The sequence below is a fragment of the Miniopterus schreibersii genome (assembly GCF_964146895.1).
Source record: "Miniopterus schreibersii genome assembly, chromosome: 9".
NCBI lineage: Eukaryota > Metazoa > Chordata > Mammalia > Chiroptera > Miniopteridae > Miniopterus > Miniopterus schreibersii.
Window position 1 is genome coordinate 30,482,163 of NC_138118.1, and position 25,019 is coordinate 30,507,181.

At 34.7% G+C, this 25,019-nt stretch overlaps 1 protein-coding gene across 1 annotated transcript in view; it reads left to right on the forward strand.

Moving 5' to 3' along the window:
• Positions 1-6,791: 6,791 nt before the first annotated feature.
• The window catches only part of PPP1R3A (protein phosphatase 1 regulatory subunit 3A), a 68,744-nt gene continuing 50,516 nt past the window's right edge, over positions 6,792-25,019 (forward strand). Inside the window, exon 1 of the mRNA XM_081147921.1 lies at positions 6,792-7,621. Coding sequence (XP_081004047.1) covers positions 6,837-7,621 — 785 coding nt within the window. The 5' untranslated portion in view covers positions 6,792-6,836. The remainder of the gene's footprint in view (positions 7,622-25,019) is intronic.

Sequence of the window (25,019 nt, forward strand, 5' to 3'; positions counted from 1 at the left end):
TAAATTCAGGTTTTCTGATTCTTTCTGATTCAGTTTTGGGACATTGTATGTTTCTAAGAATTTGTTCACTTCACCCAGCTGTCCAATATTATGGCATACAGTTGTTCACAGTATATTCATACAATCCTTTGTATTTCTGTGATGTCAGTTGTTATTTTTCCACTTTCATTCTAATTTTATTTACTTTGCTCCTCCATTTTTTGTTATGAGTTTTGTTAAATGTTCATCAATCTTGTTTATCTTTTAAAAAAAACCAGCTTTTGGTTTCACTGATCTTTTTTATTGTTCTTTTAGTCTCTTTGTCATTTATTTATGCTGTAATCTTTATTATTTTCTTTCTTTGGCTTACTCTGGGCTTTGTTTGTTGTCTTATTCTAGTTCTTTTATTTGTGTGTTTAGATTGTTTATTTGATATTTTTCTTGCTCCATGGGGTAGACCTATAAAACTATAAACTTCTTGCCTTGGCTCATTTTGCTCAGTGGGTTAGAGCATCGGCGCTCAGACCAAAAGATTGTGCATTTAATTCCTAGCCAAGGGTATGTACCTCAGTTGCAGGTTCCCCAGTCTCCCATCCCAGTTGGGGAGCATGTGGGAAACAACCAATCAATGTGTCTCTATCACATTGATGTTTCTCTCTCTCTCTTCCTATTCTCTCTCTTCCACTCTCTCTGAAAATCAATGGAGAAAATGTCTTCAGTTGAGGATCAAAAATAAAAAAGCTATAAACTTCTCTCTCAAGATTTCTTTCTCTGTGTTCCATAGATTTTTGGGTTTTGTGTGTTCATTTTCTTTTGTGTCCTGGTAACTTTTAATTTCTTCATTGTTCTCATTTTTTAACAAATGTTATTTAGCCTAAATGTATTTTAATGTTTTTCAGTTATTTTATTGTTATTGGTTTCTAGTTTTATACCATTGTGGTCAGAAAAGATGCTTGATGTGATTTCAATCTTCTTATAAATTTAAGACTTATTTTGTGTCCTAATATGTGGTCTATCTTTGAGAATGTTACATGTGCATTGAGAAAATATACATTCTGCTGCTTTGGGATGAAATATTCTGTAAATATAAATTAAACCCATCCTATACATTGCCTTGTTGATATTTTGTCTGGAAGATCTATCTATTGATTTCAGTGGGGTGTTAAAATCTCCCCTATGACTGTATTGCTTTTGATCTCTCCCCAAATATCCACCAAAATTTTCTTTATATGTTTAGGTGCTCCTTTGTAGGGTGCATGTATGTTTACAAGGGTTATATTATCTTTGTGGATTGATCCCTTTAGTATTATGCAATGCCCTTCTTTATGTCTTGTTAGTTTTTGTTTTGAAGTCTATTTTGTCTGATATAAGTATTGTTACCTCAGCTTTCTTTTTAATTTCATTTGCATGAAATATTTTTTCCCATTCCTTCATTTTATGTCTGTCTCTATCTTTTGTTCTGAGGTAGGTCTCTTGTAGAGAGTGTATATATGGGTCATATTTTCTTATCCATTCAGCTACCCTGTGTCTTTTGTTTAGAGCATATTATCCATTTATATTTAAGGTTACTGTTGCTAGGTTATCATTTATTGCCATTTTATTCTTTATTTCTTTTCTATTTTTTTTTTTTTAAATAGGAAGCCACTGATGTTTTGAGCTTCAGTATTTTTTTTTAAACATATCTTTATTGATTTCAGAGAGAGGAAAAGAGGGGGGGAGAGAGAGATAGAAACATCAATGATGAGAGAGTCATTGATCGGCTGCTTAGCCTGCAACCCGGGCAAGCGCCCTGACTGGGAAGCAAACTCCAATCTCCTGGATCCTAGGTTGATGCTCAACCACTGAGCCACGCCTGGCTGGGCTTTATTTCTTTTCTTAAAAAAAATATGTCTTTATTGCTTTCAGAGAGAGAAAGGGAGAGGAAGAGAGAGATAGAAACATCAATGATGAGAGAGTCATCAGTGATCAGCTGCCTCCTGCACATCCCTGACTGGGGATCAAGCCACAACCCGGGCATATGCCCTAACCAGGAATTGAACCGAGATCTCCTGGATCCTATATCGATGCTCAACCACTGAGCCATCCCCAGCTGGGCTGCCAATTATTCTTTATACCCGAGTCTCTCTCTCTTGCTCTCTTTCTTTCTTTTTTCTTCTTCTTAAAGCAGGGCCTTTGCATTTCTGGCAATAGTGGTTTGGTGATAATGAACTCCTTTAGTTTTTTGGGGTTTTTTTGGTCTAGAAACCTTTTTGTTTGCTTCCAATTTTAAATAATAGCCATGCTGGATAGAGCAGTTTTATTTGCAGGTCCTTGTTTTTCATAATTTTGAATATTTCATGCCAGTCCTTTCTGGCTTGAAGTGTTTTTGTTGAGAAATCAGCTGACAGCCTTATGTGATCTTCCTGGTAGATACATACTTGTCCTTCTATTGCTGCTCTTAAGATTCTCTTTATTTGTAACATTGCTTACTGTAATTATGAGGTGTCTCTGTGTGCACCTCTTTGGGTTCATCCTAATTGAGAATCTCTGTGCTTCCTGAATGTATGTGACTTTTTTCTTCACTGAGTAAGGGAAATTTTCAGCCATTATTTTTTCAAAAAGGTTCTCAATCTTTTGCTCACTCTCTTCTCTATACCTCTATGATGCAAATATTGTTACACTTGATGTTGTCCTTGAGACCTTTCTCATTTGTAAAGATCTCTTCTTTTTATTTTTATTATTTATTTATTTATTATTTATTTATTTATAAATATGTCTTTATTGATTTCAGAGAGAAGAAGGGAGAAGGAGAGATAGATGAGATGATAATGAGAGAGAGTCATTGGTCGGCTGCCTCCTGCATGCCCCTACTGGGGATTGAGCCTGCAACCCTGGCAAGTGCCCCGACTAGGAATTGAACTGTGACTTCCTTGTTCATAGGTCAATTCTCAACCACTGAGCCACACCGGTCAAACTATCTCTTTTTTTATTGCTCAGATTGGGTGCTTACTGCTATCTTGCCCTCTAAATCATGGATTTTATCCTCTGTTTCACCTAACCTGCTGTAGATTCCTTCTAGTCTATTCATTTCATATATTGTATTCTTCATTTGTGACTGTTTTTTATGGTTTCTATGTAATATTTAGTGTAATATCATTTTGTTTAAGTTCTCATTGAGACTATATATTTTTTTGACTAAGGTACTTGAGCATTCTTATAACCATTGTTTTAAACTCTACATCTGGTATCTTGGCTGTTTCCATTTAATTTAATTCTCCTTCTGGACATTTCTCTTGTTCTTTCATTTGGGGCATATGTTTTTGTCTGCCCATTTTGTCTCTGTGTATTAGTTAGATCAGCTATAACTTCCAAACTTTTTATGTTGGTTTTATTATGTAAGTGTCTTGTTGGGCTCAGTGGCACAATTTTCCAGATAACCTGAGCTCCATGCAACAGAAATGTTTCTTTTGGGTTATGTGCACCCTCCTGTTGTAGTTGAGTCTTCAATGCTGCTGGCCCCTTTGTGGGTAAAGTTAACACCCCAGGGTGACTGACTATAAGGTTATATCTTGATCACTGTGTATGAGTCACTCTGCAGGGACTCCTCTTGAAGTGGAATTTTTCTCAACAGGATCTAGTGCTTGCTGGAATCCCCCTTTTGTTGTGCCACTTGTGTGGCTACTTGTGTTGAGCTCTGGTGTGTTCTGAAGTTCACCACTAGTTATGTTGTTTCTGGATCCATTTGGACAAGTTTCAGGTACAGGTTAATTTCAGGCATTGTGTTTAACTGGACTTGGGATACCTGTTTGGAGCTACCTAGCTATTCTCCCCTTGTGGTTACATCTATTTGGCTTTGGTGTGTATAGGAGGGTCAGCTTCCTCTACCTTAAATGTGGGGGCACTTTTATAAGAGGTACTAGGCTACCTGAGGTCAGCCTTCTCCTGTCAGTTACTTGGCCTCCCTCTGAGGTTGCCTGGTCTTCCTTCAGAGCCTTCTGAAGAAGGGCTGTAGAGTGGGCCAAGGCTGGTCTCCATGCATAGAGGCTTCCACAGTTCTTGAGTTTGGAAGTGCAGGATGATCAAGGTCAAGAGAATGGGCTAGTGGTTCGTCTATTAAGGCATTGCACAGTCAGGCATTCATTGAAGGGAAAATGGCCCTTATTCTAGAGTCACATCACTCAGTTTCTGCCAGAGTCTCTAACTTCAGCTTCCCCAGGAGCATACAATAGGTTCAGGTTGGGTTCAGCCAGCCATTTTCTCTGTAGGAACAAGCTCAGCAGGGCAGAGCAACCTGGGATGGGGAGGACAGATTTTAAAAATTTCCAGTTGGGGGTGGTGCTGGCTGAGCCTGCAGGAGGGGGTCAAGCACTTTGTTCCAGCCCCAGACAATAGCCTTTGAGGGACACACACTCCAAATGTCCTAGCCCCAAGCAGAACACCTTTCTCCCACTTAACTGAGCTAAGCAGGGAGTAGCCAATGGGACTTGGGAGGACAGATCCAAAGAGTCTCTTGTTTCGGGTGGTGCTGGAAAACCTGTAGGAAGACAGCAGGCACTTCTTCCTCTTCCCAGGATAGCAAGATATGAGCTCACAGGAGACGTAGAAATTGCACCATCAACAATTGCACCAGATCCTGCCTGTCTGATTACCAAACAAATGTCTCTCCAGTTGATACTCTTGTAAAGTCCTAGCACTGTGCAGTACTCTGATCTCTTTGCATAACTGAACTCAACAGGGCAGGCCCACAGAGTGGAAGAGTAGGTCAAGTGATTCAACTAGTAGAGGAGGGAGCAGAAGTGCCCTTGAGATGGGTAAGAATGATCCCATTTCCAAAGCTACACAGTTTAATTACTGTCTGAGTCTTTGCCAAGAGCTTCTCTAGAAAAAAAGCACCCCAAAGGTCCCTGTTTACTGCAACTAACAGACACCTTCGCAGGACCCGAGCATAGCAGAGTGGTGTCTCCAGTAGTTGGAGGGCCAGGCAGTGCACTTCACAGGCTGGTGCTGTAACAGAAGTGCTCAATCTTGGGAAGGTGGCATCTGGGTCTCTATAAGACCCACTTCTCTCCCAAGTGGACTGAATATCCACCTATTTTCACCACCAGTTGCTATGTGGGCTTCTCTTCTCAGTTCTGTTGCTCTGGATTGAGACCCTATACTCCTAGGGGGAGTTATTTTTGCAGCTGAGATATCCTCAGCCACTGCACATGGATGCGGGGCCATCCTTTTCTGTGTTTCTGTCCTTCTACCAGTTTCTATGTGGCTTCTTCTGTAAATCCCAGGTTATAATATTTTAGTTCAGCTAGCCTTCAGTTGGTTATTTAGGTTGATGGTTTTATAATTTAGCTTTAAATCCTGTTTGGGGCCAGGAGCAGGTGAGTGTTGCTTCCACCTACCCTGCAGCCATCTTTGACTCTCAAACATATTTAAATTTATTTCAGTTGAAGATAAATTGAAAAAATATTTTGCTCATGGCTAACATTTCAAACAGTACAGAAGAATTTAAGCTGAAATAAATAATTTTTTCCCGGTACAACTGTTAACTGTTGTGGTTAAAAATAACCACTGACTATAGTATCTTTGGTCTTTCCAGGAATTTTCTATGCACATATATGTACACATTTTTTTCCACTTATCTTGGTTATCTTTTATTTCAACACATAAAGTGCTACTTTAACCTTTTTAATTACTGTAAAGTATTCTATCATATAGATGTAGTATTATTTATTCAGTTACCTATTGATGGGTATTTCTAGAGTTAAAAAAAAAAAGTCTGTTATAAGCATATATCTACAATTATCTCTGTATACTTGTCCCATACTGATAAGTCAGATTTTTAGCTGGAGCATTCTGAGTCAAAGCATCTAAAATTTTTATAGGTTTTTACTCCGTTGCTGTCCCCAAAGTGGGTTTTAAATTAACACACACAAAAATGAGAATCTAAACAAGCTTTTCCCACTTTAAAACTCACATTGAACTCCAAGATGTGAGTAAGTTCTCTTTTTTGGGCATGAAATGTAAATTTGCCAAAGATGAACATTTTATTCTACAAAAATATTTTACTCCTGGGCAAGGCTTACCATTGCTTACTTATATTTTCAAGTCAATAACACATTACATATGTGTATTTTTCCATGGATTAACTTTTTAAAAAATTTACAAATGTTTAAAATAATGTATTTGACGAATTATTTGTTCTAGGCATTGACTCATGCTATTTCTTCCACTTGGAAAATCTTTCTCACTTCAGTCCTGCATGTTGATGTCTTATCTGCCCCTCATGGTTTAATTTAAATGATACCATCTTCATTTAAATCATGTTTCCTTTCTCAGTGCTCCCAGCACTTCTATTCAACTGTTTTATAGTTCACATTTTACATTATAAGTCACTTATAAATGGTAGCTATTATTATTATTAGGTACTGGATATTTTCAGTTCTCTAAATGTTCTTGTTCTCTTCTATTGCGCTTGCCTGCTCCAATGGATTGGTTTAGCTCAAACTACATATTTAGTATTGTGATACTACATTTATTTTCTTTTAAAATAAATGGGCCAGGATTTTATTTTCAAGAACAACTATATAAAACAACATTTTTATTCTTAAGTTTTAGATTTTTTAGCACAGCAAAGTGTCTCTAGAATTCAGCTGATAAACACATGCAACTTTAAAAACTAAGAGTTAAATTTGTAACATGGATGTCATTATATTAAAGGCCTTTGGAGGCAAGCTGGCATAGTTTACATACCAACGAACCTATTTATAGAGCTGACTCCTTCTTGTAATGTCAACTGTAATGTTATACTTGTTCAAGCACCCATGTCTCGCATATCAGCCTTACTAGTTGTTCAGTTCTCTTATTTGATATCAGAGAGCCCAATGGAGCCTTCTGAAGAACCTAGTCAGATTAGCAAAAATACCTTTTTAGAAGTTCCTAATTTATCTGATTCTCTTTCTGAAGATGAAGAAGTTAAAGCTACTTTTAAACCTGGTTTCTCCCCTCAACCTAGGAGACGAGGTTCTGATTCTTCTGAAGATATGTATCTCGACACTCCATCTTCAAGTACTAGAAGAGTTTCATTTGCTGACACCTTTGGATTTAATCTTGTATCTGTCAAAGAATTTGATTGTTGGGATTTACCAAATATTTTAACAAATTTCAACTTAAGAAAGGAGATTTTCCACCCAGAAGAATATGTTTTATCTCCACTATTTGACTTGCCTTCTTCAAAAGATCTTATGCAACAACTTCAAGAACAGAAAGCAATATTGGAGTCAGCTGAGTATCTTCCTGGATCTACAAGTGTAAAGGGCATTATTCGAGTTTTAAATATTTCTTTTGAGAAGTTAGTATATGTGAGAATGTCCTTAGATGACTGGAAGACACATTTTGACATTTTAGCAGAATATGTCCCAAATTCATGTGATGGTAAAACTGACCAGTTCTCCTTTAAGATTTCATTGGTTCCTCCTTATCAAAAAGATGGCAGGAAAGTTGAGTTTTGTATACGTTATGAAACTTCTGTTGGTACATTTTGGTCAAATAATAATGGCACAAATTATGTATTAGTCTGTCAAAAGAAAGAACAAGAACTGAAGCCTGTGAAATCTTGGGAAGAATTTCCTAACAGACAAATAAAAGGCTGCTTAAAGGTGAAATCAAGGTGAGAATATATCTTACATTCTTTACTCTTTAAAATCTTAAAGCTTTTTATGTCATTATTTCATGTGCTGTTAAGAGATAGCATTCTGTTTTAAAATATACAGCTTGTTATGTATAAAACAATGCTGTTAGGCCTTAACAAGGTAAATGTTATTTAAATAATTGCACTGTGTTATTTCTCCTGCAAATATAAGGAAAAAAATATGGTATAATGCAATGGTTGGAGGGGTAATGCAATGTGTATATAGCTTGTCTAATGAGATGTAAATTGCTAAAATTGAAATTATAGAATCCAGATTCTTAACATGTAAGCTTATTTATTTTGTCATTTAAAGTATATTTATTTTCAGCAGTTTTGAAATGTTTTCATCATATTTCAAAACATTTCTGAGCAACATAAAACTGCATTTCAATGTACCTAGTGCTCAGAAATTTTTAGACTTCCCCTAAAAGCTGCAACACATTTTTGTTTGGAGAGATACATGTCAAGTGAAATCATAAAAGCTATGGCTTTAATGATGAACTAAGAGCAAGACATAAGCATGTGAGTGATGTATGAATTACACATACAACATAATAACATAATTATAACCAAATACAACATGGAACACAAAGTAGTATAAGTTAGTAAAAGTAAATGGAGCAGAATTTTAAAAAATATTCAACTAGAAATAAAAATATTCAGCTTTATAGTTTAGAGATTTGGTATACAACTCCTCATTATTAACCTTGCTCTTCTGTTAACATGAAAAACAAACAAAAAATATTGACATTCAGATCTCTTTGGCTAATCTCCATTGCACTAGGCTAGTAATTAAAACATCCAGAAGGAGATAGATCTCTTCTGCTTCACAGTGTCCCAATGGGAATGTCCACAGTGCTCCACCAGCCACAGGCAAATGTTTGATTAGCTTCTGGGTTGTCCAAACTGTCTTTAGACCCAAAGCTTCTAGTAACTTCACCAGCAATAGTATAATATGATGAAAAGGGAACTGCATTAAGGATCAAGACACCCAGATTCTAAACAAAATTAAATAAGAACCTAAGATACGATATGGGGAATTTTTAACTTCTTTACACTTTAATGCTTTGATCTAAATGTGTAATTCTAATGCATTGATGAACTAAATATAAAATAGATGGAAACAATTAACCATACAAAATGTTTCTATTTTCATTATCCTTTAAAGTCATTTGAAATATTGGTTTACTCAACTTTGTGAATTATGCCAACTTTCTTAGTCCAAAAAAAAACTTTCTCAGATTTTAACTAATGTTATTAAGAGAGAAAATATAATCATAATCTCTATATGTGCTAAATTAATAACTTGGGTATTTATGAAATTACAACATGTTAGTTATACAGACAAAATAAGTTCAACACTATTTAACAAACTAATGTTTATTCATAATCATATATGTATTAAATCCTTTCCAAATGAGATCATCATCATGATATCTATAAAACATGCTGCAACTTGCTCCATATGTTAGAGGAAAGCAGAATTTAGAAAAAGCACAGTCTTATTATCACAGAGCTCATAAAAGAAGCAATGTTTGACTCAGGGATTTCCTGTAAATTAAAGATGCAGGTTTAAAATTACAAGGACTATATCCTGAACTATGATAAAATAGGGGATTCCTTTCATAAACCAAACTTTCATTTGATATTAAGAACAAAATGGGCAACTGATAGGCCTAACCTATCCCAACCACTATAATATTGGAACTTTTAATCTAAGATATGTATAACTAAATACAAGGTGGGGCAAAAGTAAATTTACAGTTGTTCATATGGAAAATAATAAAATAATTAATAAATAATAATACAAGAATAAACTCTATGTTTGGTGTACTAACAACTGTAAACTTACTTTTTGCCCTACCTTCTATGTATATATCCATAAACACATTTGTATTCAGAACAGTAATCACTGATTTCATAGCAGACACCATTCAGGTTTTTTATTTATTTATCTTTATCATTGAAAGTATTACAGATGTCCCCTTTTGTTCCCCATTGACCCCCTCCACCTCTCACCCACCACCTCCCGAGGCCAATATTGCTTTGGGGAAAAACCAAAGAGGAACTAAACCACAAAATAGTCTAAAGACCTGTAAAGTTTCCTAATGAGTAATAAAAATGGAAAAAATCCCTCTCCTTCAAAACTACAAATACATTTTCTGCCCGTCTATAACTTAAAAATCACCAGCATCATTCAAGCCACATTTTTAAAAAAAGCATTTGCCTCTGGAGGAGGCCTTTTGTGCTGAGTTTCTGTCCAACATTAAATTTTACATTTGATTTATATATCACTCAAAATGAAGTGTATAAAGAAATCCTGACAAATCCTTAGAGGAGAATGTTACATTATAAAATATTTATATTGCTTTTCCATGATATAATTTATATGCAATGGAGTTTCAAATATTCCCAGAACTCACACAAGAGAGCATTATGAAATTTCTAAATGAATATTACAAATGGATTTCATTGTGAAGAATTTGGTTAGAGAAAAATGCCATATCATGTTAATGCTATTTTATAAAACGTGTACTTGACTAAAATAAAAATAAACCAATACTTATTTGATAAATATTTATAGCCTCTAAAATATCCTCTTCCCCCTAAAAAGTTACAGAATCTAAATGGGCCTTTTCTTTTTTAGCATTCCCACACTTCCTATGCAGGTAAATTTGGAGGTACTTATTTCTGAAGATAGACAAGGGAAATGCATGTGAGTTTTAACTTCATACTTTCAAGTAGATTAATAATAGTGTACAAAATAAGTCAGAGTTAAAATGAAAATAAAGTGTCCCTGACGTAGAGAGTAACTTCTAACTTGAATTCCTGTTAATACCAAACTTAATTTGTTATCAGGGTCTTGGAGATTGTTTCTTCTGAGAGTGTCAATAATCCCTTCTAATAAGTTCAGAATGAGTTGTGGGAACCTGTTTAGTAAGGTTTCAGTTAAGTCAATCACCCTGGGCAATAACTTCTTTTCTATGGAGATATTTTTCAGATCAGAGATTGCCTATTTTCTTTGATGTAGTCACCTATTTTCTTTGATGCTTGTTAATCTATCTACTTTTAACAACAACAACACAAAAAAATCTAGAGGGAGAGGAAAATGGAGTTTGTAACTCATAGGTGACTGAGAGCAACCCAAAAGTATTTAATTGCACCAATAAGTCATGCATCATGAAATACTGATATATCATCACATATATGGCACAAAACTAAGCAGATTTCTGATCTACATCCCATGGACTTTATTACAAAGAAATAAATGGCACTGGTATAATTTGCATTAAATTTACACATATAAATAGGCTAAAAGTAGCATACAGAAGCAGTATAATAACCTCAAAGTTAAAATTATGGGCTTCAGAGTCAAACATATCTAGATTTGAGTCCAAGTTTCATTACATGCTAGTTGTGTGACCTTGAGCAATTTTAACTGTGTTTCCTCATTTCTTAATTAGGAATAATAATAGTAGTATCTCCTAAGAGTTTTTGAGATACATGAAATAATATATATAAACTTTTGACACAGTGTCTGGCACATAGTAAGTTATCAGTAAATATTAACTGCTGTAAAAAGACAAGGCTAAATCTAGCATTAGGTAGATCTGAAAAACCCCTAGAAGGGCTCAACCTGCCCAAAAGTTCCTTTCCTCTTTCTTTTCAGGGTTCCTAAATTTTCACCTGTCGAGAGCCATTTCCTTGTCTTTCTCAGGATTTCAATAAATACATAAAACTGAGTGCAGATTTTTCTGAGGTGTGTGTCACTTTATTTCTGGAACATCTTAAAGTTGAAAGAGATCTTAATGAATATTATTTCCATATTTAATAAGTAAAATAATGGAAGACCAGATCTGAAAGGTTAAAAAGCCATTAATTTTGCCATTAAAAAGACATGTGCAGCCCTAGCTGGTTTGGCTCAGTGGTTAGAGCATTGGCCCGTGGACTGAAGGGTCCCGGGTGCGATTCCAACCAAGGGCATGTACCTCAGTTGCAAGCTTCATCCACTGCTCCAGTTGGGGCACGTGAAGGAAGCAACCAATCAATGTGTCCCTTTCATATTGATGTTTCTGTCTGTCTGTCTCTTCCTTCTGCTCTCTCTGAAAAAGCAACGGAAAAAATATCATCAGGTGAGGATTAAAAAAAAAAAAAGGGACATGTGCATTAAACCCAGTAAATGTATACTTATTAGCTATGTGACCATGGACATATTACTTAATTTCTCAAAGCTTCAGTTTGCTCATCTGTAAATGCTGTGTTCAAAACTCATTTCACAAGTGTTTTAAGGGCATGTGTGTCAGGTACTGTATTGTAAGGCATCAGCATCCAACAGAGAAGCCTGGCTGGAAACATGATCCTATGAAAACAAGGAGAGGTCCCTAGGGAAAAGGCCTCTCAAGGGATGAAAGCAGAGAGGTGGAGAGAGAACACCAAAACCAAGCTCAGATTCTTTGGATATACAATGGTACTTATGGATAAAAAAATGAAATAAGAACCATTAATATTACATTTAGAGTTTTCTAGAATGTGTGATCTGTAACTGATCTTGTGTATTGGGTAAGAGAGTTACTTTTTCAGCATCTTTTTTTTTCTTCCACCAGCTGCTAAATGTATGTTCCCAATTCCTGGGTACACAGACTAACTTCATCTGGTTTAGTATCTTAGTAAGTGAAACCAGTTTATTATTTTAAATAAAGAAATGGCATGATATAGGTGTTGGATGGTATTTATAACTTGACCAGGTGAATACAAATAAATTCATGAAAAATTTTAATGCCAAAGGAGAAAATTGATCAGTGGTCTTTTTTTTTTTTTTTTTTTTTAACCAAGGAATAGAACTGAGCACATTCAAGAATGGGAAAGAGAAAAATACTTCCTAAGGCATGATTTTAAGATTACAGAGAGTTTATCTTTCAGGGTGGTAAAATCATTAAAATGAGACCAAGAAAAGCATTGGAAAAGTGGGGCATAAGATATGGTCATGTTGCATGTTCCAGTCAGTGCCGTTGAATTGTGAGACTTCCTTAATTTACACTTACAGTATAATCTGGGATCATGGAAATGTCCAAAGAGGTGTAAATAGTCCCATGAGGTCTTTAGGAATTAATGTATTCCATAGCTAACTTGCTTTGAGTCCACACTAATTGTGGAGGGACCTTTGTTTAGGCCATATGGAAACATAAAACACAGCTGCAAAGACCCCATCAAGAGGACTGTTTGGAAGCTGCCAGCTGGTTGCAACAAGAAGCCAAATAGCTTAGCGTTTCCTTGGATATCTACCAAGGTTTTGTGGTTTTCTGGTTTTGTGAAAATTCATACCATTTGGCCTAGACTTTCCTTAGAGTATTTTTGAACCATTTCTGAGAGATGAAGAAGAGGGTCTGTTCATTCAAGGTTTTCCTCAAGCTCTAACTGAAGAGAATCACTATGGATACCATGCCTCACATGGATAAGTGGATCCTCTGCGAGATCTCTGAACCTAACTTCCCTCCCAAAGCCCATCCACAACCTGTAGAAAATGGAGCAGGGCTCAAGAACTCTGAGCCAATAAAGCTCCAGACCAAAAAAAAAAAAAAAAGATTGTGAAGTGGGACGCTGTTTTTTACCATATTCCCATTCTGCTGACTGTGACTTCTCTTTGTTTCAAGTTTTTATCCCAACACTTTAACAGGAATAACGTAAGGGAAGTAACCTAAGGGGCATACACTTGAGGTAGGCCTAATTGTCCAGTGCCCTGTCAGACTTAAAAATCCTCTCTACTATGATACCTCACTTTGAAACTATGCTTGAAAAATAATATATATATGGATATATACACAGGTATGTGTGTATATATGTGTATGTCTATCTGTTTATATGGGTTCATACACAGACATATATCAAACAAACACACACACATAAAATTTCTCCTCTTTAAATGCAGATACCTCTAGGATGTCAGGGAGGTCAGGGGCTATCCCTCTCTTACACCCAATTAAGGTCAGTTGCACAAACAGGATTTGACTTTGAATTGAGACCATGGATTTGGATAATTTAAGAACAGAGAGCACATGAGGTTTCAGGCAGATTTGAGCACACAGTTATGGTAAAGGCTTTGTAGAAACCTGAGAACTCCGAGGGTGTGAGTGTGTGTGTGTGTGTGTGTGTGTGTGTGTGTGTATTTGAAGGGAAGGAGGACTCGAACTGAGACATAATGAAAATAGAACAGGCTTTAAAGTGGGGCAGATTTGGGCTTTCATTCTAACTAATGACTGTGTTAACTTGGATAAATTATAGTTTGTGTCCATTTTATTCAGGAGTAAAATAGGGATCATAATTGCTACTTGACAGAATTAATATAAGAAATACTTTAGCTAATATATATACATGCATTTCTCCCAGTTGCTGACACTTTGTAGATACTCAGAATGTCATAAGTGATAAATTCTACATTTTAAAAATCTTGTGTTGGTGAGTCATATGCCCAAAATTAATGGAAAAATGCTTGTTTTTCTCAATATCATTCCTGCTGCCAGGATCCAGGTTAATACAAATAGTTTCAAAATTAGCTATGTTATGGGTTCAATAAGGTTTTAGTCACTAACCAGGAAAACTAATCAATAGTTATGGCATTGCTTCTATGTGGAAAAAATATTTCCAAATTCTAGCAACTTCTGAGTTACAAAAGATTTTGAAACATCACCTGTTCATAAATTAGATACTAGGTACTTTTTAAAAAATTTGTTTTCATTTTCATTTAAATTTTATTTCATGAAAATTTAATTTTCACTTCATGAATGTTTAAGAAATGTTTTATGTTTATTGGTGATTTAAATATCATTTTCTATGAACTAATTGTTCATTTCTTCCAGTTTTTAAAAAAATTTATCTTTATTGTTGAAAGTATTGCAGATGTCCCCTTCTTTCTCCCATTGACCCCTCTACCCTGCTGCCCCCCCCCCCCCAGGCCTTCACCACGCTATTGTCTAAGTCCATAGGTTATACCTATATGCATACAAATTCTTTGGTTAATCTCTTCATGCCCCTCCCCCTTCCCTCCAAAATTCCATCCCCCTCTCCCTTCTCATCTGTCAAACAATAAAAAGTTCTCTTTATTTATGAGTCTGTTTCTGTTCTGCTTGTTAATTTTGTTTGTAGATTCAATTGTTGATGTATTTATTACCATTTTATTGCTCATATTTATTATCTTCTTTTTCAAGAAGACCCTTCAACATTTCATAAAATACTAGTTTGGTGGTGATGAACTCCTTTAGCTTTTACTTGTCTGGGAAGCTCTTTATATGCCCATCAATTCTAAATGATAGCTTCGCAGGATAGAGTAATCTTGGTTGTAGATCCATGCTTTTCATCACTTTGAATATTTCTTGCCACTCCCTTCTGGCTTGCAAAGTTTCTTTTGAGAAATCAACTGACAGTCTTATGGGAGCTCCCTTGTAGGTAACGAACTGTTTTTCTCTTACTACTTTTAAGATTCTCTCTTTATCTTTAATGTTAGACACATATGATGTGCCTTAGTCTGGCCTCTTTGGGTTAGTCTTGTTTGGAACTCTCTGCACTTACTGGATTTCTATGTCTGTTTCCTTCACCAAGTTAAGGAAGTTTTCTGTCATATTTTAAATAGGTTTTCAATTTCTTGCTCTGTCTCTTCTCCTTCCGGTACCCCCATGATATGAATGTTGGTATGCTTGAAGTTGTTCCAAAGGCTCCTTACACTTCCCTCATTTTTTGGATTATTTTTTCTTTTTGCTGTTCTGATTGTGTGTGTTTTGCTTTCTTATATTCCAAATTGATGGTTTGATTCTAGGCCTCACCTACTCTACTGTTGTTTCCCTTTAAATTATTTTTTAAGTTAGTGCATTTTTCATTTCTGACTGGTCCTCTTTTATGTTGTTGAGGTCTTCACTAAGTTATTTGAGCATCCTTATAACCAGTGTTTTGAATTCTGCATCTAGTAGATTTCTTATCTCCATTTTGTTTAGTTCTTTATCTGGAATTTTGTTCTGTTCTTTCATTTGGGACATGTTATTTTTCTCCTCATTTTGGCCACATCCCGGTGTTTGTTTCTATGTAATAGGTTGACCTGCTATATCTCCTAGGCTTGGTAGCATCGCCTAATGTAGTAGGCATCCTGTAGGGTCCAGTGACACAGCCTCTCTGATCACCCTAGCTGAGCATTCAAGGTGCACTCCCCATGTAGGCTGTATACCCTTCTGTTGTAATTGACTCTAGATTACTATTGGTATGTCAATGGGAGGGATTTAGTCAGGCTGATCATCTGCAAAGACAGGCTGTGACCACTGACCTCCAACGTCCAACTACTTTGGAGGATCAGCTGTGCGGGGGCCCACCACACAGAGCAAAGCTTACTTTAGCAGGGCTCTGGTACCCCCTGAGTCCACCCCTTGAGTGTGTCACTTGTGGGCGTGGTTGGGTGGTGGTGCTTGGACATGGTCTAAGGCCATCCACTGGGTGCACTGGCTCTGGGGCCTCCAGTGAGGTGCAGGCCAAGGCCAGCCACCACCTGTGTTCTACTCAGGACTACCAGGCATAAGCTACAAAGCAATCTGCATATGGCTGCTTCTTGTGCTCGGCTTGGATGTTCCTAGGCAAGGCCAAGCTATGAGCCAAGGCTGGCACTGCTAGTGCCAGGCCTGGGGCCAATTATGAGAGGTATATGGCTCACTGAGGCCAGATGCTGCTTGTTTGAGAGATTTTAGGAAAATTTGAAACCTGAGCCAAGACAGGCTATTCCTATGGTACAGCCACTGAAATAACTTGATTGAGCCTGAAAGTTGGGTGGGGCAGAGTCTTGGGGAATCACCAGGGTAGGGCAAACAGTGTGAACTAGGTTGATGGAGTCTCAGATAGGATGCCTGACTACTGGCTTTGTGGGGGAAGAACTCATCAAAGGAACAATAGCTTCTGCCGGCTCTTCTTTCTGGGAGAAAGCTGCCCTTCCAGCTCTCTCTCTGATGCCAAACAATTCTGTTCCTCCCCATATGTCTGTTGTGGCTTTCAACCTGCTGAGCTTGTGCAGGAGCTCAGAGGAAGTGAGTCTGAGTAGGCCCATGTGGGGTCTTTAAGAGGAACTACCTGAGACTCCAACAGCCTCAACCTCCTTCCTCAATTCACCCTGGTTTTTACAGCCAGAAGTAATGGGGACTTCTCTTCCTGGCACTGGAACTCTGAGCTGGGGGGCCCCATGTGGGACTGGGACCCACACTTCTCAGTGGGTACCTCCACAGCTGAGATTACCCTACTAATTTTTTTTTAATCCTTACCCGAGGATATTTTTTCCATTGCTTTTCAGAGAGAGTGAAAGGAAGGGAGAGAGAGAAACATCAATGTGTGGTTTCCTCCTGCAAGCACCCCAACCAGGGCTGGGATCAAGCCTGAAACTGAGGTATGTGCCCTTGGCTGGAATCAAACCCGGGACCCTTCAGTTCATGGGCTCATGCTCTAACCACTGAACCAAACCAGCCAGGGATACCTTCCTCATTTTTATCCACCACATGTGGGTTTGTGACCAACATTTCTGCACTTCTGCCCCTCCTACCAGACTTGATGTGACTTCTTTAATTTCATAGTTGTAGGGCTTCTATTCAGCTGGATTTCAGGAGTTCTGAATGATGGTTATTCTGTAGTTTAGTTGTACTTTTTATGTGGTTGTGGGAGGAGGTTAGTACTGCATTTTTACGTATGCTGCTACCTTGACTAGAAGTAAACACTTGGTACTTTTTAAAAGTAAACTAAAACATGTATTATTTTTAAAGTAGTTCTTCCTAAGGTGGTTCTTTTGGACTAAATAACTGAGTTGGCTGCATACAATTTCAAGTTATTATCCCAGTTTATCTATGAATAGAAGATAAAATTGAATTTTATATAAATCTTTTCCTCCAAGAAAATATATTATATACCATTGCATTTTGGCCATTCCTTTGTTTTAAAGCATTCTCTGTACCCCACTACTATATAAAAAACTAAAAGCTCCTCAAAACATCTCTCAAATTTTTTCACATTTTTATTCTGCTTCTCTAATAGCTTTACTTCATAACTGACATGGTAGTGTTAATAATTCGTTTTGAAACCTTCATCATAATGTCCTGATGTTCAAATATTGTATGACAAATAGGAATAAATCACTAAATTGTTCTGCATTGTTTGGTGAGAAAGATTAATTGTACATTAAACAAGCCTGTCTTATAAAATTTTACTATTCCCTCTCCCATTAAGTTACTCTGTGCGTTGTACAGGAGTGCTATTCAAATCACAACTAGAAACAGAACTTAACATTGTAAGATGATTGTCCTATATGAAGTTGTGGTTTTTAATTTTACTTATCTCTTTTGAAATTTGTGGTAGTCAAAAAGATAAAAATATTTGCCCAATTTATATGTATAAAGCATGCCAAATAGTTGATGCTTTTCCTAATTATGTGAAACAGATTTTAGAACCCATTTAACACATGGTATTCTGATTTGTTTAACAGAATTAAATCATGATACAAACATACCCTAATGACTCCAAATCTATAAGTAAAACTCCAAGTTGATTTTCATTCTTAAAAATTACTGTGGCGATCATGTGGTATTTGTCTTTCTCTACCTGGCTTATTTCACTTAGCATAATTTTCTCCTGATCCATCCATACCATCCCAAAGGGTACAAAATCCTTCTTCTTTATAACTCAATAATATTCCATGGTGTAAATGTCCCTCAGCTTTTTTACCCACTCATCTACTGCTAGGCACTTGGGCTGTTTCCAGATCTTAGTTAAACATGATAATCTGATGAACAAAATAGATTCAGTGACATAGAAGCGTGGAACAGATTGACGATTCTCAGAGGAAAGGTGAGGTTGCATGGGTGGAGAGAAATTAACCAAAGAATTTATATGCATATATGCATAATCCATGGACACAGACAATAGTGTGGTGGAGGCCTGGGGCAGGAAGCGGGTGCAGGGTCAAAGGGGTCAGTGAGGAAGAAAGAGGACATTTGTAATATTTTAAACAATTATTTTTTAAAAGTATGTAGTTCCTAGAAAAAAAATTACTGTGGATGTCTTCACACAATTACAAATCACATAGAATTGCTCAAGTCCATTTCAGCTTCATAAGCCACATGTAAAATGAAGCTGGGAAAAAATTCACAGTTTGTTAATATCTTCTTTTGAGAATTAATGTTTGTAAGTAATTTTATAATATATTGTTACAACTTAAATTTTTTGAGTATTTATCAATAGAAAAATTGCACATATTTTAAAAATCATATTCAGGTGTAGTAGAAAAAAATATAATCTTCACATATAATCTTAAGTAGGTGTATAAAACTATTGCATTTACTGTAAAGTTGTAATCATTGTTACCAATAATTTCTTAACGGTTTTCACTGAATTGTATTGTTATAGGAGATACCACCTAATTTTTTCCTTTGTTTTCAGGCAGAATAATTCTGAAAACTACTCAAGCCAAATGGTTATAAATTCTTTTCTTAACCATCTCTAGGAAGATAGTGTTCTTCAGTAATGCATTCTATAGGAAATTCTATGCATTTTATGCAGTCATTCATATTGTTCTATGCCTTTAATCTTGTCATTTGTTTACTCTGATTTTCATTTGAATTAAATGTTGGAATCCTATCATTATACTTTAAAATTTAGTGAAATGATATTATTTCTGTCACTGATTTTTTTAATGTCAAATAGCCCCAATAACTTTAGATTTTTTTTTTTCTTTGAGGTCCTAACTAGTAAACTAATAATATAGTTTGGAGTATTTTAATGGAGAATTGAGAAAAGAAAGAAACTCATCACCAGTTGAATTCTCTTAAGTGATTAATTATATCGCTAGTATAAGGACTGTGCTTTGCCAGCACTAATGTATCAAGGGGCAGCCCAATAGGTTAATAGCAGGCTAACTAAGGAGCTCTCCCTCTTTAGTTATTGGGCTAAGTATTATAGGTATTAATATTATTACTATACCCCCTATGGTAGTCAGAGAAGGAAAGGATATTTTTATTTATTTATTTTTTAAATTAAAGTATTTCAGAAGATCACTGTTTATAGCTCAACCAACCTAAAAAGATAGCTGTGTTGGAATTTTTGGAACCCTCTTAGACATATAAAATAATTAAAAATAATGGTTACACTAATTTCTATATATCTACTTTTAAATAAAATTTTACTCAGGATGTGACTGCATAAATAAGACACTGAAAAGAAACCTTGATCACATTTGTAAAAATCAAATGTAATACAGATTAACTGAAATTTAAATTTGTTATAAGTCTATCCTTTTGTAAAAAGGTTAATACTGTGTCTATAGGCAGAATTTATTGTATGTAATATATGTTAAATTTCTTGACTTGTGTATATGTGTAGAACTTTAACTAAGAACTATTTGTTCTGATTAATGAATATGTGAAAATCCAGTTGATAATTTATTTAGTAAGTTGAACATAGGTAGCAGTATACATTCAAAACATCTATATTTAAATTATCCTTGATGTGTTTCTTTAGTGGAAAAAATACACACATATGTATGCATGAGCTTTACTTAAAACTTGTGTGTATGCATGTGTGTGTAATAAATATACTAAAGATATTCTTCAGTTCATTTTTTTAGTATGTTACATTTTCTGTGTTAGTAATGTCATTCAAAACTAACTTTGGCAAACCAAGTTGTTTTCAGAAAATTCTAGTTATATGAACATACAAGGCATTTGCTTCCAAATCTCATAAAATTCATGTAGTTCAATAGGACCCCTGCTCCTATTGTTGATTTGTTAATATTTTGAGACTTGCTTTTACTCTTTCATTTCTTTATTATACTTCCTTTAAATTACCAGTGTTTCTAGCAATATTTTCCCATGAAGTAACTACACCTAGGGTACAAAAAAAAACACTTTTTCTTAAATGAAAGGACTGCTATTTGCCACCTTTGCATCTAGTGTAATTTATTTAATAGGTAACACAATTAACATTTAGCAAAAAACCCAATGTTTATCAGATATTTTTCTGTCTGGAAGGAAGAGTACTTTTGCTGTATTGCCCTCTATATCTGTTTAGTCAGAATGTTTACAACAGTAACATTTACAAAATAGTGGCCTTTTCCTGCACTTTTAAATACCTTATGTGTAGCCATCTTCCCAAATGGATTGCAAGTTCCTTGAGGTAAGAATGGTAGATTAGTTTAAGCATCATTCCCCACAGTGACCAACACAAGATTTTGCACATAAAAAGCTTTGAAAAAGTATTAAAGGCAACTGGTTTTCTCATTGATAAAGCTGATGCTTGGTAAAATACAAAAGTACTTTCTGAATTATCAGAGAATTAATTATGTTTATTATAGTTTTAATAATGAGTACTTTTATTGTATTCACAATCTTTAAAAATATGATGCCTTCTGAACATCTCCATCTAGATGTCCAGGTGTCAAATTAATTTCCCTAAAGTTTCAAAACAAAATTACATTACATTTCTCCTCCAATCTTAATTCTTCTTCCATTACTCTCTATATATTTTTAAAATCATAGTCATCATTCCTGTCATGCAAATAAGAACTTTAACATAACAACTGATTTCTCTTTTCCTAATGTCTTTTAATTTTACACCAATAATCTATTATATGGCTGTAGAGATAATAGGTGTTCATTTGATGAAAAATAAAAATTACTTAAAAATATATTATACAGGGGTGGGCAAAACTAGGTTTACAGTTGTGAGTATGTGAAGCCAGTTTATTCTTGTATTATTATTTATTAATTATTGTATTGTTTTTCATATAAACAACTGCAAACCTACTTTTGCCCACCCCTGTATATTGTAAGAACAACAGATAAAAGGGAATTTTGTTTCTGCAATAACCACATATTTGTTGTCTAAATTGACTCAAAATTAAATATAAAATTGAACATATTAACCGTGTTACATCTTGTAGACAGTCTAAATTTAGGTGTCACTTTCAGTTACCATGGTATCAATGAAGGATTAAATTGAGGAATAAATTAATATAATCTATTATAGGATACTCTCATGCTTTTCCTCATTTTTTATGCTTTCTAAGGAGATGATTGATTGAGTCACTACAATTTTACTTTTTAATAATGTCAGGTGCTCTTAACATCTCACAGGAAAGAAATATTCATCAGTCAGCTTTTGACATCCTTTATGTTATGGTCCAGATCAGTGGGACCAGAACCAGAAAAATTTAACCAACTGAGTAATAAAAGACCAAAGACAGATACTGTATGTCCACTGATCAGAACTGAGTCATTTAGTCATTGTTCTTGCCAGACCAAGATCAGAGCCAGAGCTCCTGTTAGTTCTGCTGCTAATGTGGTGCTCACAGATTCTGACACCAGTGTATCTGGACCTGGTTGTCCTGTCTGCTTTTTTTACTTTATTGATTTCCTTTTTACCTCTACCAGATTCTTCCTGTATACCTAACCATTATCAAGCTGTGTACCACTGTCATCTCTGTCCTTAGATTGCATTCTTGGTCTTACCTTACGTGAAACCTAACAAAACAAATAAAGGAGAGCAATGCAATGCATCTAAATGTTTAACCTTAAAACCTACAAAAGGGTAGTGTGAACAATCTGCAATATTCTACTAAGTACTATTTAAAAGCTTTTTATTTTGATATAATTTTAAATTTTAAAGAAAGCAACAGGAAAAATATGAAGACTTTCCATATTCTTGTATACAATGTTTTAAAATTATATAACAGTGATCTAGTTGGATTTATTCTTGTAGGCAAAATCTTTTACTTTTGAAAACTTAAAGCAGTGCTAACTTTCTAGTTTGAAATTAATTGCCTATTTTGTAGAATATAAAATATACTTTAAATGTTTTGTGACAATATCAACAAACTCAATTGGAAATAACACATATCAAACATATTATAATGCTTTTAAACCTTTTAAAATTATATTATTTTTATAACAAACATATTTTAGGAAAGAACATAAATAACTATATGTTTTATATGGTAAAGGTAATATACTCTGTCTATAATGTAGCTCTTATATTAGTTTCCATTAAGACTTTAACTATAATTTTCCTAGTATCTAAAAATGTTTATTGTACACAACCCAAAGTATACATGTATTGTTGAGGTAGGTAAAGCAAGGCATTTTCAAATAGTTATATTTCATTTTCTCAGAAAATAATCAAATTAGCCAAAAATTAATGTTTCATCGTTTACATTTGCTGTTTTTCAATTAACTTTCCATATATGGACTCATTCTCACTGGAAATGTTACTCATGAGTCTGAATTAAATATTTTCTGGGGAAAGCTTAGCTGTTGGCTTAGCAATCTATATAATTTTTGTACAATATCATGTACTTGTCTATGGTGAATTGTAACCTCTGAGGGAATTAATTTTTTGGAAACCATTTTCAAAATTATGTTGGCATGATATAACAGTCAATTTTATGTGTGTGTGTTTCCCTAATTCCCGGGGAATCCTTTGGCCACTTATAATAAATTTGGACCAATTTTCTTTCATTCTTCTAACATTGTATATATGAATCTGTAACATTTGTGAGAACTTGCCTGAAAAACCAGGTGAGACTTTCATCCCATGTATGGACTGTAACCTGTTAATACTTTAATTCTATGATATTTTACTTCTACATTGAGTTAGTTTGTTTTTTAATTAAAATCTTTTGAAACATACAAACTTAAAGAATGTATATTTCAATTATTTTATTATTATTTCCTAAGTGATATAACATTACCTTTCATTAGATCACTTTTATATGTTGCAATCAGCAAAGCCAGTCCCATTTCACATATGAAGAACTTTAGGCAAAAGGGATTTATTTGATCAAGTGCAGGACATATACAAGAGGAGAAGCTGAGTTTGTGAGTTAAGATCTCTAATTTCCTGTGGTTCAGAACAAAAGTGATTCAAAAAGCCAAATATTCATTAAAAAAATTATGGAGTTCTTATTTTATGTAGAACTCTTCTAGGTAGTTTTTGTTGTCAAGCATTAATTTGGTTAAGGGATAATATTTATATACATGAGATATTAGCAAGAAATACAGTATGTCCTAAATGGAATACCATATACTCAGAGGAAAAGATGGGAGTTAAAGAGCAATAGGCATTAGAGACATGATTGTACTACAGCTGCACTAATTAAAAACAGCATCAAAAGGACAAGATTTTTTTTTTTTTCCTCTTTTTGCTGATGTATACTCTGTGCTTAGAATGGTACCTGACACACAGTAGTGTTCAACACTATATATATATATAAATTAAGTAAACCATTGTATAATGATGATTCTGAAAGATATCAAATATAATCTTGCAGTGCCTTCACTTATTGCCAAATCAGGAAAAAAGAAGACCATAATAGATGTAGTTATTGTATCTTTATATAAAACATTCTCTTATATATGGTAACCTTCAAACACATTAAAATATCAGCATTACACACAAATATATTTAAACCATTAAATTGCACTCTACCTTTTTTCAGTGACTGTCACCTCATCTCTATTATTTTCACCTCAAGACTAATTGTTTCTTTTATGGGATCTAATCTGGTAGTGTCCTTGACAATATACTTTATATTGCTTACATTTGAAATAATTGGCCAATATACTACATAGTACACCTAGAAATATTTTATGAGTTCAAGCCACAAACATGATCATTTTCATAATGAGCAATATATTTATTAATGTAGAAATGATGAATATCTGTTACTTCAAACAGCACTAGGTTTTATTTCAGTTAAAAATAATAATAAAATTAAATTGACTGAAGTATGAGCATGAATCCTCATGATGAATTAATTGTTTTATAGATCAAAGAGTTGCAAAAGTACAATCCATATACAATTTACATTATTGCTGACCTTTTTGATTTTGTGTACCTTCTCCTCTCCACTTCTTATGGAATATCTTAATAGCAGAATATTTTTACCGAAGGACTTAATTTCACACTAACAGGCCTTCATATAATAAAAGCCGGCATAAAATATTAGTGTGACCAGGGTTTCTCAAACTTGATTGCACATAAGAAAGAGAAAATAGGTACCCATACCCAGATCCCACTACAAAGATTCTAATTTAATAGGTTTAGGGGAGGTTCCAGTAATAAATAAATAAACAAATAAACAAATATATATATATATATATATATTTATAAATATATATATACACATATATACATATATGCATATATATATATTTAAAAGCTTTCCAGGTGATTCAGCTGTGTACAAGGATTGAGAATGACTTGTATAAGTAAGAAATAAACACAGGTGTTCTGAGTTATAATTATTTTTGTAATTGAAAGTCATTTAGACTCAGTATACACAAAAATAATAATATTAAACAAAGGAAAATAAATGAAT